Source organism: Onychomys torridus, chromosome 8 (assembly GCF_903995425.1).
Source record: "Onychomys torridus chromosome 8, mOncTor1.1, whole genome shotgun sequence".
NCBI lineage: Eukaryota > Metazoa > Chordata > Mammalia > Rodentia > Cricetidae > Onychomys > Onychomys torridus.
Window position 1 is genome coordinate 74457301 of NC_050450.1, and position 14400 is coordinate 74471700.

At 37.1% G+C, this 14400-nt stretch overlaps 1 protein-coding gene across 2 annotated transcripts in view; it reads right to left on the reverse strand.

The window, feature by feature from the left end:
• Positions 1–397: 397 nt before the first annotated feature.
• The window catches only part of Med13 (mediator complex subunit 13), a 95407-nt gene continuing 81404 nt past the window's right edge, over positions 398–14400 (reverse strand). Inside the window, exons 24-30 of one of the 2 annotated variants that reach the window (XM_036195654.1) lie at positions 11157–11299; positions 10460–10618; positions 10158–10343; positions 7491–7639; positions 6390–6563; positions 3366–3466; positions 398–1711 (exon numbers count right to left, since the gene is read on the reverse strand). In XM_036195654.1, the coding sequence (XP_036051547.1) occupies positions 1579–1711; positions 3366–3466; positions 6390–6563; positions 7491–7639; positions 10158–10343; positions 10460–10618; positions 11157–11299 (1045 nt within the window). In that variant the 3' untranslated portion in view covers positions 398–1578. Of the gene's footprint in view, positions 1712–3365; positions 3467–4443; positions 4519–6389; positions 6564–7490; positions 7640–10157; positions 10344–10459; positions 10619–11156; positions 11300–14400 lie in introns of those variants that run through there. The other variant, XR_004945628.1, reaches the window with a different exon arrangement.

Here is a 14400-nt window from a genome sequence, read left to right on the forward strand (position 1 = left end):
AAAGCCTGCATCAAAGCAGTTATCTTGGCATGTGCAAACAAGAAGGGGGAAGTTGTACTGAAGGAAGAGGTGAATTAAAGTCCCTAAAATTCAAGTCCCTTCTTTAGGGAGGTGAGAACCTCCTTGGCATATGCCCTACCTTAATTTGAGCTGTGTCATAGAAAAGTACAGACTCTGGTGTTTGGGACTGCCATCTCCAAACCAAGAAATTCAATAAATAACAAAGTCAAAGGGAAACAGTTTAGAAAATGGTTCTTTCACTAGTGGAACAGAGTCTGAATACCAGAATTCACTGAGGATCTATTTACACCACAGTTTGATTGCACACACACTCACACTTTCACACCCATACATATGCATACTCTCACACACATTCCCAATCTTTAATTTAAAAAAAAAAAAGTAAAGCAATCAAGAGTGACTGCTCTTAAAATAATTTGTAAAATGCCTAGAGCTGGGCTAAATTTCAACCTTATAACAGATCCTGTAGATAAATTTCATAATTAGTAATATCCCCATGCCTAAATGTGCCACTGTGAAAACTGAAAAAAATTTAAGCATGTAACATTAAACACCAAAATTAGTTTAAGCATTCAGTAGCAAATTTTTTTTTTTTTTTTTTTGTAAAACTAAGTTTCTTTCACTGGAAATGGCCTGAAATATTAGTCATAGCCCTAAACCATAGTACAAAATATAACTGAAGAATTCTCATTTTATTCTAAGTTAATCCACCTAACAATATCACGTATGTATATTGCCATCATGTTATTCTGCAAAGGTGTGATATATAAAATGCTGTAAGACCCGGTACCTTTTCAATTTATAAACACAGTGAACTTCATTACTGTACATGTACTCTGCAACTACAGCTTAGCTGTAAATCTTCCACACACAATGGTATGGACATTATTTCCCCTCTATCCCTGTTAAACTGTACATTGAGACAATACAAATTTACTGTCCAACCCACCCCCTTACAAAAAAATAATACTCTAAAAGCAACCCTACTGCAACTTTTTAATTAAGACGATTACATATATTTTAGACCAATTGCTTTAAAGCAAGAAGGCAGTATAAACCTTCTAGGAAAATTTTTATAAAAGAGGTTAAGAAATATAAGACAATTTATACATTTAAAAACTTACAATAAATAAGAGATGCAGGCATTTTTGAATACTAGATACTATATCCAATACAAGAACATCTTGATGTTCTAAAGCCATATGTTGAAATTCATTGTTTCCTCATGTTTCCTCTCCATGCTTTTAATATTCTTTAACATGAATGGGTACTATGGCTCATTACTTTTCACAAATACTGTGACTGGAAAAAAAAGGTTAATTTTTGCTACGAAAATGTTATAATACGTTTTGAATAATCAGTCATCATCCTAAAGAGCTCAATATAGTCAATGAAAAATAGGGTTATAGCCCCGCCCCCCAAGTCAAAACAATATTTGTTGAAGTAATAAGAATTAGACCCCATCACAAATGACTTCCACTGAGAACTGTAACTTAATCCTGCAGCAAAATATCCTTTCTTCCTGTTCTTTCCTTGCGCAATTCCATCAAACGAAGATCACAGCATATTCATGATAAAGTTATATAACTGATTCAGCACCACAAAATGAATTGGGAGACACGAGCGTCTGTCCTGGATTGCAGGGTCACAGGTTAGCCACGAGAGTGCATTGTACTGTTCCAAAACAAACCTAGAAAAAAATAAATTCATAAACTGTGTAAATTCATGAATTTCAACAAAGACTTTAGCAGCACTTTTAAGATTCAAAGTGCTAATGTGGGTGTATGGGTGTGTGCACAACATATTGCTGTGCATGGCACTCTGGCCTCAAACTCACCATGAGGCCCAGGCTAGCTTTAAACACATGGTCCTCCTGCCTCCACCGCATAAGTACTGTAGCTACATCAGCACCACAACCACTGAAACTCTTTCTTTGCTAAGAACTTCACACTGTAACCCAGGCTAGCCTCAAACTCATGGTAAGCCTTTTGCTTTGGCTTCCTGAGTGGCATCATGCCTGGCTAAAGTCACTTTCTTTGTTGTCTGGTTCCATTTCTTGGTTTTTTGCTTGTTTGTTTTCAAGCTGGACTAGTCTCAAACTTGTAGTAATTCTCCTGTCTAATCCTCCCAGATCCTGAAATTATAGGTATAAACCACCAAATATAGATGAAGTCATTTTTTAAAAAACAGCAGTAAAGCCAGGCTTAGCAGCACATGCTTTTGATCCTGGCACCCAAGAGACAAGGCTGGTGAATCTCTGTCCAAAGCCAGCCTATTCTATAAGATCCAGGCCAATCAGAATTGTCTAAAAAAATGAATGAATGAATGAATGAATGAATGAATGAATGAATGAAAGAAAGAAATAAAAAAAAAGAAAAGAAAAACCAATGATCTAAGTGCAGAGGTAGAAGCAGATAGAGTTCTGTGAGGTCAAGAACAGCCTGGTTCCAGGCAGCCCAAAACAACAGTGAGACCCTGTCTTAAAAAAAAAGAAAAAAGAGAAGAAAAAGAACAATAGATAAGGAATAGAGAGACATAACTAATTTCACCACGCACTAAATCTGAAACTAGCCTGTGATACATAAGACCCTTTCTCAACAATTGAGGGAAAAAATTATTCATATTAGAAAATCACTCATTTCTGGAAGCTGGAAAAAAGGCTCAGCAGTTAAGAGACTGACTATTCTTATAGAGGGCCCAGGTTCAATTCCCAGCACCCACATGTCAGCTTACAACCATCTGTAACTCCAGTTCCAGGGGATCTGACACCTATGGCAAAACACCAATGTGTATAAAAAATTAACATAAATAAATAAATAAATATTTAAAAACACACTCATTCTTCGTAATTTAATGGGGCTAGGACTTAAAAGTCCCAACTTAAGAGTAATTAAACAGGGCTCAGTGCTTAAGAGCTGCTCTTCCAGAAGACCAGCATTCAATTCCTAGCACCCACATGGCTGCTAACAAATCTGTAACTCCAGTTCCAGGGGATCTGATGCCCTCTTCTGGCCTCCATTGGCACTGCATGGAGGCAAAACACCCAAAATAGAAATAATAAATAGTTTAAGAAAAAATAATTCAATGGGTTTAATTCAGGGGTAGACAATTGGCCTAGCATGCAAAAGGCCCCCATATTTTGTCTACATCATTAGTGGAGAGGGGAAAAAAAAAAAAAAAAACCCTTACGTCCCAAACACTGTTAAGTCATCTAAAAGAATTCATCCAGGGATTCAAAACTAAAAAGCAGTAAACTCTTACCACAAAGAATAAAGATATTTCCTTATAGACATTCTGTTTTCCTTAAGCTGACACACACAACAGTAAGGTTACAAGAGCTGTACCTGAGGACATCTGAAGTCTGATTTGAGTCAAGTGGGTGGGAGTGTTTACTGTGAAGCAGTTCGTCAGATTGCACTGAAGGCACGTGGAGGTGCAAAGAGGCCTAAAAGGCAAGGCAATCAGTCAGTTTCAACGCCGTGCTCCCAATGGACTGATGAAACTCATCTGGTGACAGTGTTAGCAGAGGGAGCTACTGTAGTAAAAATTCATGGCTTTGATGGAAACGTTAAGGTGCAAAACTTCAGAGTGTCTCTCTACAATTTTTACTTTAAACTTGTTTTAGTACCATTTATCAATCCTTAAAAAAAAAAAAAACCTTTCTAGTCATCTTCTAATTTGCCTGAGTGTATAAAGCAAATGACTAAGAAATCATTCAACCATCAGCCTGAGTGTACCCTGGCCCCTGGATTACACAGACTTTAGACTGTGCAGTTATACTCTAAGCAACACTAAAAAGAAGTCAAGGGAGTAATCCCGCACAATCTTTTACTCAGGAAGATATATCTTTAACAAAGCTGCCTCTGCATGAACACTTAGCAATGAAAACAATGTACACATGCCTGTATATATTTCTTAGCAGAGGCTTATAAACAATTGCACACACATTTAGGCATAGCAGAAGGAATGTGCTACTACTCTCCACATTCAATTATGTAAAACAAATCATCTTATATGTAAGTTGTACAATAGTATTAACAATATGACAAAGTGGTGGTATCAACAGACAATAATTCACAAAGCATACTACGTTCTATGAAGATGCTTCTTTATATCAGTCTGTGTTCTCTAACACAACTGCATACAAGTATAAGCTCTTACATAATATATTCTGGAATGTAAATAAAATGTTTGAACTGTCTATAAATTCATGATTTATGAATTATAAATAAGTCTCAGTTGTCAGATCACTACAAAGTAAATGAATGCTGACTAAATTCTTGCGATAAAAATATTTAGAACCTGCTGATTTCTCAAGAACAGAGAAATATACCAAGTGGTTTCATTGACTATGTTACAGAATTAAAATGGGATACATGAAAAAGATAAAGGTGAACAAAATTATGTTAGGTTATACCTTACCTGTGATTCAGAATCAGAAGTCCTAATCTTGTTACACTGTATCTGAGGGTGAATGCTCACTTTACACTATCCTCTCTGCAAACAAATATTGAGTAGAAAAGAATCTGGATAGTCCCTTGGACTTTTCATCAAAGTGTTTACTAAACAAAAGTGTGCCCTGAAACACTAAGGTAATAACTACAAATAGGTATTATACTGAATTTGGAAATTGCTAGATAGGCAAGGTCATTTACTGCTATTTTGAGAACTTTAGTGTGCACTCAGGCTCTGTGACTACACTTGGGAGGAGACAGCATGTGCATCCCCAAGGACCAAGGAACTCTTTGTTAAGTGGAGGCTCCAAAGATCACTATTATGCAGAAACCCCTCGGAAAATGCTCATACAATGAAACAGGATAGACCAATGAACATCTGGTAGAAGAATAAAAGTCACAGAATAAACTAACATTATATTAATAGTTAATTCAAGGGCAAGGATAGCTCAGAGTAACTTGTCTGGCATTCAAGGTGGGGGTGGGTGGTGGTGGTGCATGCTACAGATTATAAACTATGGTAATCTTTATGAATGTGCTATGGAAGTCCATTGTTTAATCTTAAAAGGCTCTCTGACACAATGAGACATGGGCCAAGGGTATCAAGATTTAACTGGCATAAAAGGTCCAAGAAATCTATATGCTCAGAAACTACTAAAACATAATTTCAAGAAATGGAAGCATACAATCTGACCTGAAATGTGCAGAGCCCATTAGTTTTTACATTGATTGTATAAGTCAGATCTTCATTTACTATTTTTGAGTAGTAATAACAATCACCACAGAGAGCTTTCACATCTCATTTTACTTTACCATCTTAAAATTCATATTATAAGATAATACTGAAAAATAAGTATATGTCTGAGAATCTTACTTCTTACAAACATCTCACCAGCTGGGCAGTGGTCGCACACCCCTTTAATCACAGTACTCAGGAGGCAGAAATGTGAGTTTGAGGCCAGCCTGTTTTACAGAGTGAGTTCCAGGAAAGGCACCAAAACTACACGGAGAAACCTGTCTCGAGGGGGGGGTGGAGGGGGTGGGGGGCGCACGACAACTCCTCATCAGTTTTTTTGTTTGTGTTTTGTATCACTGCTCACCTGGAATGCACTCTGTAGACCAGGTTGGCCTCTAATTCCTAGGCAATCTTCTTGCCTCTGCCACCCAAGTGTAAGATCATAAGTCACAATGCCCAACCTACTCATTAGTTTGCTTGTTTCTGAGACAGGGGTCTCACTATGTAGCCCTAACTGGTCTGGAAGACCCTATGTATACCAGGCTAGCTTTAAGCTTTCAGAGATCCTCCTGCCTTTGGCTGCTGGGTGCTGGGATTAAAGGAATGTGCGATCACACCCATCATACTCAATGGTAATTTATACAAAGGAAACTTTCTAGAGCAGGTAAATGAAAGTAAAAAAATCTACAAAGATTGTTCATTTTTTTAAATCTTAAAAATAATTAAATGTAATAGGAGTGCAGTATGATCCCATTCAAATAACATAATTATCCATAAAAGATCTAGGTTTTACTCTTGATGTCTACTACTGATTTGTAACTTTAGATGGGTGAATTTACTGAATTCAAGTATGTTCAGCTGGAGAATAAGACTAGAAAGAGTGACTATGATTCTCAGCTCTAAACGTCTACATTGCAATTGAAAATATAACTTAAAAGCAAGAGTTCCAGAAGTGTGATGTAAGAATAATATTTAAACTTAATTATAAATTTTTATAATTACATGTTTCATATTAGATAATTCTTTTTATGATGGCTGCTACAGAAATACATACAACAGTGTATTTAAGAACCTGGAATTGAGACGAGCTATAAAACTTTAAAATGTCACTTTGATAGTTCTCAGCACTAAAACTATGAATTAGGATTAGTTAAGATTTGCCAGAGAAATAGTAATACCTTAAGAAAAAGGGGACATTGATATTGTGCTTGAGGACATGCTGACCAGAACCAGTCAGGTAATGGACCCGCTTTGGCAGTTGATACAAAGTATCCAAGGGCCAATGGTTGTTGAAGAATATTAGTTACTTCATCATGAGATTCTGTTGAAAGTAGCCGATCAGTACCCTGACCCTTAAAAAGACAATAGTATTAGTCCATTCAATATATCCAGACAACAAACATCAATACAAAATAACTTACAACTACTAATTTCATATTATTATTGCAATAAACCACATAAAATACTAAAAATTAAATGGTTATATATTTAGTCAGAGTCTCAGTTAATAACTAACTAAATGTAGCAATACCATGAAAGCAGTACATTATAAAACAGCAAAACAAAGTGAGTATGTCTATGGTCAAAGTGAAAATACAGATCATTCACTCTAACTTCTACTTTTTTCCTAATAGTTCTTCAACTAAATCCTCAAGCCCAATTCCAAAGACAAATTCAAATTGCTTTGTTCCCCAGCACTGTCTATGCTGTTAATTTCCATAGTGTTTTGGAAGGCATTGTAGCAATCTGGACTACTGTTCATTCCCTTTGGATTGGTGAACAAATTTCTCAGCATTTACTTTAAGAAAACAAATAAAAGAAAATCAATTCACAATGAAAATGTTCATTATATTAGTACCTTAAACACCAGTAATCCTACTACTGTGATAAAACAGTAAAAACTGCACACACCCCTTTTTATTATTTTTTTGAGAATTTCATATAACATGTTTTGATCACAGGATTATTGGTGCTTTTAATGATCTTGGGAGGGGGGAGGGTGGGGGGAAGGGGAGGAGAACCTCACATATTGGTGCAATCCCTGAACAGTGGAGGCTCAAACCCCAAAAACCAACAAAAGAGGCCATGGGCAGTATATGCCTTTGAGTTCAATACTTGTGAGGAAGAAGTAGGGAGAGCATTGCCCCACCCCATTCCCAAAAAAGCTCAGGTGATCTCATCTCTTTGCTAATATCAAAGGGGAAAATGGTATTCTAGTTCATATAATAATCCCTGGATGGATGGCATTTACATCCACGGAAAATTTTTAACAGAATTACCTTGCCAGCATCACCTCCATGGGGGTAATGAGAACCTGGAGAATGTACAGGAGATGCAGTTGGAGATGCAGGAAGGATATTAATGATATCAGGATCAAGATCATCTCCTGTGTCTAATAAATCAAAGATACCCATTCCATCTGCTCCATCTGTACAGAGAAAAGAAATTAAAATTTTATTTTCTGTATACCATGATCATTCACAGTAAAGTATTAAAATAAATTTTAACCAAAATGGGACTGGCAAGGATGATGGCACATGCTTGTAATCCCACCACTGAGAAAGCTGAGTGAAGAGGGCTGCTATGAGTTAAGGCCAGCCTGGACTATACAAGGAGAGCCTGTCTCAAAACAACAACAGCAGGGGCGTGTTGACGCATGCCTTTAATCTCAACACTTAGAAGCAGTGGCAAGAGGATTTCTGTAAGATCAAGGCTAGCCAGTGCTACTCAGTGAAACCCTGTCTCAAAATACAAAACCAACCAAAAAGTATCTTACAAGTAAAATGGTTACTATAACCAATATTTACTAAGCATCAACTATGTGCCAAGTATTGTGGTAACAGTCATATAAAGGATTTCTCAGTCCTGATCAATAAAGAGGCCTACAAAAAGATTATTCAGGGCTTTCCAATGGGTCCTGTAATCATATGAGTCCTTTTCTTTTTTTCTTAAATGTGGTGCCTCGGATTGAACCGTAGGACACACAAATGACAGGTAAGCATTATACCACTGAATTAACCCCAACTCCAGGAGATCTGATAGGAAGTAGTAGAGTAGGAGGCAGTGAAAGGAGTAATGCTGTCATTCAAAATGAAGAGAAAGAGTACAGGCTTTGTACAAAGTAGTCTCTAGACGCTGGCAAAGGCAAGGAAACAGATTTATCTAAGACTCTAGAAGGAATCAACCCTAAGACAACTTGACTTTAACCTACTGAGAATGATTCTGAGAATTATAACAAACACATGTTCTTTCAGGCCACTAAGTATATAACGTTATAAAAACAATGGGTAACAAAATCAATATAAAATCGAGAAATTAAGTGTTTTAAATGGTACTATTCACTACTAAGTAAAATATTCAAGTTATTAACAACAAAAGAATAAAGTGATAAAATGTGCCAGACGGTGATGGCACATGCCTTTAATCCTAGCACTGAGGAGGCAGAGGCAGGTGAATCTTTGTGAGTTTGAGGTCAGTCTGGACTCCAGGACAGCCAGGGTTACACAGAGAAACCCTGTCTTGAGGAAAGGAAAAGAGAGGAGAGAGAGCGCGAATAAAATATGTGTGTATCTTTGAAGATCTATCATTTTCAAAAGTAGTTTAGAATAACAATAAACACTACTTTTTTTACTCTATTAAATACAACCTAAAAGGTTCACCAAGTTACATCTCTATTCTAGTAGTTTGTACAAAACATTATTTTAGCAAACTGACATAAAAAAGACTACGATTATATCTCAGTGGTAGAAACAGCTTGTCTAACATGCAAAAAACTCCAGGAATAATCTCTAGTATTGTTTAAAAAAAGGAAAGAAAACATTGTGGGTGTATGGAGAGAAAAGAGACAGATTATATATATAGTATATAGAATGTGGTAAAATTTATGTACAAGTAGCTCGAAAGCACAGCATAAACTCTCAAAAAATTTTATGATCAATGAATGATAGCCCTTCAAAATAAAATTTACGGAATTTCTATCAATGACTAATTCTGATGCAATAATATAAAATGGCACAGTCATTTCCTAAAGCCACTTTAATAAATTACCATGCACTTACTGGAGTAAAACAAACATTTCTTCGTTAATGTTTGAGAGGCAAAAGTCTTAGCAATCTGTTTCCTTATCTTTACCAGTGACTTGAACTATATGCCTAGTCTGCAGCCTTCTCTTGTACTTTGCAGCCTTTTCTTCCTTCAAATAGCTTTTCCTATGGAGGATAGATACAGCTTTCTCTTTGCTTCCTTGCTATAAGGGATGTTTTATTGTTTTTAAGTCCCATCTGCATAGTTTATGATAAAACTCTCCATCTTAATAGTCTTAACTACATCTTCCAAATTCTTTGTTCTTACTAAGGCAAGTATAGGGCATGTTATTCAGCCTACATCAACTGTCAATGTATTAAAAAACCCAGTGGTGGGGTTGGGGATTTAGCTCAGCGGTAGAGTGCTTGCCTAGCAAGCACAAGGCCCTGTGTTCAGTCCTCAGCTCAAAAAAAACCAAAAAACCAAAAAACCCAGTGGTGTGTGCCTGTCTGTAGTCCCAGCCACTTCGGAGACTGAAGCAGGAGGGTGGCTGAGCGTGGGAGTTTTACACCAACCTGAGCAAAACAGCAAGACCTTGTTTCAAAAATACTTTTTTTTTTTTTTTGAGCTGAGGATCGAACCCAGGGCCTTGCGCTTGCTAAGCAAGCACTCTACCACTGAGCTAAATCCCCAACCCCTCAAAAATACTTTAAAAAAACAAAAAACAAATAAAATAAAATAAAGCAGCCAGAGTTACACAGGCTTATAAACCCAGCACTTCTGACAAAGCGGAAGGATTGCTTGGAATTCAATCAAGACCAAACCTGGGGCTAAATAACAAGCAGCAGGCAAGACAAGGATACACAGCAAGACCAGGATTTCAAAACAAATAAAATAGAATTTTTAAGGCTCAACTAACTTACCGTTGTTGGGATTGAAAGCTAAATCCAAATTTTCAGTGGTGTAAGTTGCTGAAGCTACTTGCACAGAAGCAGAAGTAGGGAACACAAGTATATGAGTACATGATGTATCCTGTGGGGTATTTAGCTGAGGAGTCTGCATATTAAGAGTGGTGCTTCTTCCAAAAACAGAACCAGTTGACACCGAATCTGAAGAGAGAGAGGCATTTTTCCTTTGTTTGTGTAAGTGAAGATTTGTATGTAACATTTAAAAACTTAAGTGTACAATGAATAATTCAATCAGACAGGCACTGAAGAAAACTAACCTGGCATGATAACAAAAGAACCTTGGGGTTCCATTGCAACCAAACAAGCACTAAGAATGCTCGGAGAGTCTGCAGCAGATATGCCACACATCCTACACATGTCTTTGAGCCTTTTGCTAAGAGATTGCAAGTTTCGACGACTCAGCAAACAACTCCAATCTGTGGGAATCAACGGGGCAAAGAGAGACGGTACTAAAAGTAAGTGTTCTGTTATGCTATTAGCCCAAGGTTACAACCAAAGAGAAATACAGGACAGCGCTTAAATTAGTCTATTTCTAACACAGAGGTTATCTTATAGCTAGTGGTACTTGACACCCCTATCCCTTTACCTTCAGTGAGGATCACACACAAGTCATTATATATAATGACTTTACATAATGACTTTATATATGGCTCCTTGTTTAAAACAAAGTTTTACTGATAACTTTTAGCATTTTAAAAGATTTATTTTTATTTTATTTGTATGAGTGGTTTTACCTGCACACTACTCCTCAGGGCATCAGACTCCCTGAAATTTGGGTTATAGATATTGTGAGCTACTAGGATGAGTGCTGAGAGTCTGACCTGGGTCGACGGGAAGAGCTCTGAACTGCTAAGCACGTAACGTATTTTATTCAACGTGTTACTTAATATGTTCTGATGCAAATATACATCATCACAAAACAAAGTAAAAAAGTGAGATAAAAGCACAATTTACCTTTCAATTCTCCATGTCCAATCCTACCCAGGCGACCAATTACAACTCTCCAAGGTAAAGAACTCATTTGAACAAGTCCTAAGCACCACTCCCAAAGTTTCTGTAGACCAAACCTTCTGGCAGAACCCTTTTTCCGACGAGCCCTATCGAACAAAATGATTGTAAATGTTTCTGAAATTCACATAACATTTTATAAGAGGATTCAAATGTATGACAAACTGGTTAATCAATTTTATTTTATTCTGTTTTACTGACTACTACTAGGTATCACACTGTATATGATATGCCTATACTTCCATTATGCAGCTAAGCCCCCAATTCTTGGTCCTTTAAATTTTAATGCTTCAAAACATTACAAAAACTAAGTCCTGATACACACATATTTGCCATTCAAGTTTCTAAGTTTTTGAAATGGGATCTCTTTAGATTGCCCAAGACTATTTTAAACTCCTAAATTCAAATAATCAATCCTCCTGGGTTAGCTCCCTGAATTGTAGTGTATGGTAGCATATGCAGCTTCAACTTTATGGATTGTTTTGTTATTTTTATTGTTTAATATGCATTATGGTCCTGAAGAAATAGCTAATTTGCTAACGTGTTTTCCTTGCAAGCATCAGGACCTGAGTTCAATCCCCTGAACCTAAGAAAATAAGTGTGCAGTTTTAATCTCAGAGCTGAGGAGGCTCACTAGCCAGTCATTCTGGCCTACATGACAAAGTCTGGGCTAGAAACTGTCTAGCCACTCTCAGAGAAGGGGAAGGTTGGATGGAATCCAACTGATGAATCACAGTTAAGGTTGTCCTCTGACTCCACAAACACACATAAATAAATATTTTAAATATATTTTGAGAGGCTGAAGAGATGGCTCAGCAGTTAAGAGCACCATCTGTTCTTCCAGAGGACTCCAGGTTCAAGTCCCAGCACCCACTCACAACTGTTTGTAGCTCCAGTTCCAGGGGATATGACACCTTAATACCAATGCACATAAAATAAGTTCAAATAAATTATTAAATATATATACATATACTTTGATATATACTTAGCCTAAGAATTTTTTTTTTGGTTGACCTACCAACAACTTCAATTTACTATAAATACTGTTTATTCCAGCCAAACCTTCTTAAGTTCAATCCTTCCAGTTTTACAAGCCATCAACAACTCTCACTACTGCAGATAGTGCACAAGCAATGCCATGGACAAGAACTGAAGAAAATGATGAGTTATCCAGTTTCGGCCAACAATTTTTAATAGACCAATCTCTATATCTTAAAAGGTAAAAAAAAAAAAAAAAAAAAAAAAGAAAAGAAAAATACCCAACACAAACTACATTTCTCAGACCAAATAACGCTGAGGATTTTCTAATCCATGTCCTTTACAAGGTAGGCAAGCACATAACACAAGGACTTTGCAAATGAGCACTAGCAGCTAACTTTTATTTAGCACTTACTATGTTACAACTATATGGCCAAACCACTGTACATGCAATACTCATTTCATCCTAACAATAAGGTGAGGCAGATAAAGCTACTCTATAGATGATATAGATAATAAGCTCAGCTACCTAATTTTATCAATATCATAGAGCCAGCAAGAAACTGTATTTCAAGATAGGTCTCACTACATCTTTTTTTTTTGGGGGGGGGGGGGGAGCTTTTTCAAGACAAGGTTTCTTTGTGTAACAGCCCTGACTGTCCTGGATCTCACTCTGTTGCCCAGGCTGGCCTCAAACTCAGAGATCCACCTGCCTCAGCCTCCTGAGTGCTGGAATTAAAGGCATGCACCACCACCACCCAGACCATTACAACTTATTATAATTAATTGTGCAGGGGGTGCATATTCCATGGCCCATATGTAGAGATCAGAGGACAACTTTTGGGAATTAGTTCTTTCCATCATATGAGTCCCAAGGGTCAAATTTATATTGTCAGGATTGGAGGTAAGAATCTTTACCAACTGAGCCATCTTGCCTACCCCTACAAATCTTAAATCTTTGTCCCATTTCTACATTTTTTGAAAGAATTATTTTATTTATGCATATGAGTATTTTGCTTACATGTATGTATGTGCACCACATGTAAGCCTGGTCCCCAGAGACCAGGGCAGAAGACTAGATTCCTTGTACCTAGAACTATAGATGGTTGTGAACCACCATGTGGGTGCTGGGAAAGGAAGCCAGTCCACTAGAAAAGCAGCTAGTACTTCTAACCTCTGAGCTGTCCCTCCTGTCCTTATTTCTACCTTTGGATCAAAGAAGTAAAATGGCAACCTAAGCCTGACAGTAGTGGTGTCCGCTCTCCTACTTCACAGAGAATCAGATTATTTCATAACTAATAAATATCCCACTAAAAGATGTATTTAATGAAAATTAGGTTTAAAAAACACCATTATACAATTTATGCTACAAACAGTATTTCTTTATTTATTTACTTTTTGGTTTTTTGAAACAAGCTTTCTCTGTATAGCCCTGGGTGTCCTGCAACTCCCTCTGTAGACCAAGTTGGACTTGAACTCAGAGATCCACCTGCCTCTGCCTTCAAAATTCTGGAATTAAAGGTGTGTACCACCACTGCCCAGCTTAACAGATCCACTTTTATAAGCAGGAGGGCTCTCAAAATTAATATTTAAAAATATTTTAAGGGAGCTGGAGAGATTGGTTAGAGGTTAAGAGCACTGGCTGCTCTTACACAGGACCCAGATTTAATTTCCAGCACCTACATGGCAGCTCATACCTGTCTATAACTCCAGTTACAGGGTTTCTAACACGTTCACACAGACATACATGCAGGCAAAACACCAGTGCACATAATTTTTTTTTAAAAATTGAAAGTATTTTAAAATTATGTGTATTAGAAGATATGTGCACATGAACACAGGTATCTATGGAAGCTGGAGTTCACAGATGTTATAAGCCACCTGTTGTGGATGCCAAAAACCAATTCTAGCCCTCTAGGGAGAGCAGTAAACACTCTTAACTGCTGTACCATCTCTCTGGTCCCCAATGTTTCAAATTCTTCACCCAAAATCATTACCACAAGATTTGTAACATAAAAGTTAGAGACTAAATCTTTATCTGTATGAAAGATTAACCATGGGAGGGAACATTTGTTTTTGAGATACAGTGTCTCGCTATTGCAGCCCTGTCTGGCCTCAAACTCAGAGATTCACCTGACTCTATATCCCAAATGCTGGGGTTAAAGACATGTGCCAACATGCCTGGCCAAAAGTGTTTTTAATTATCTTAATA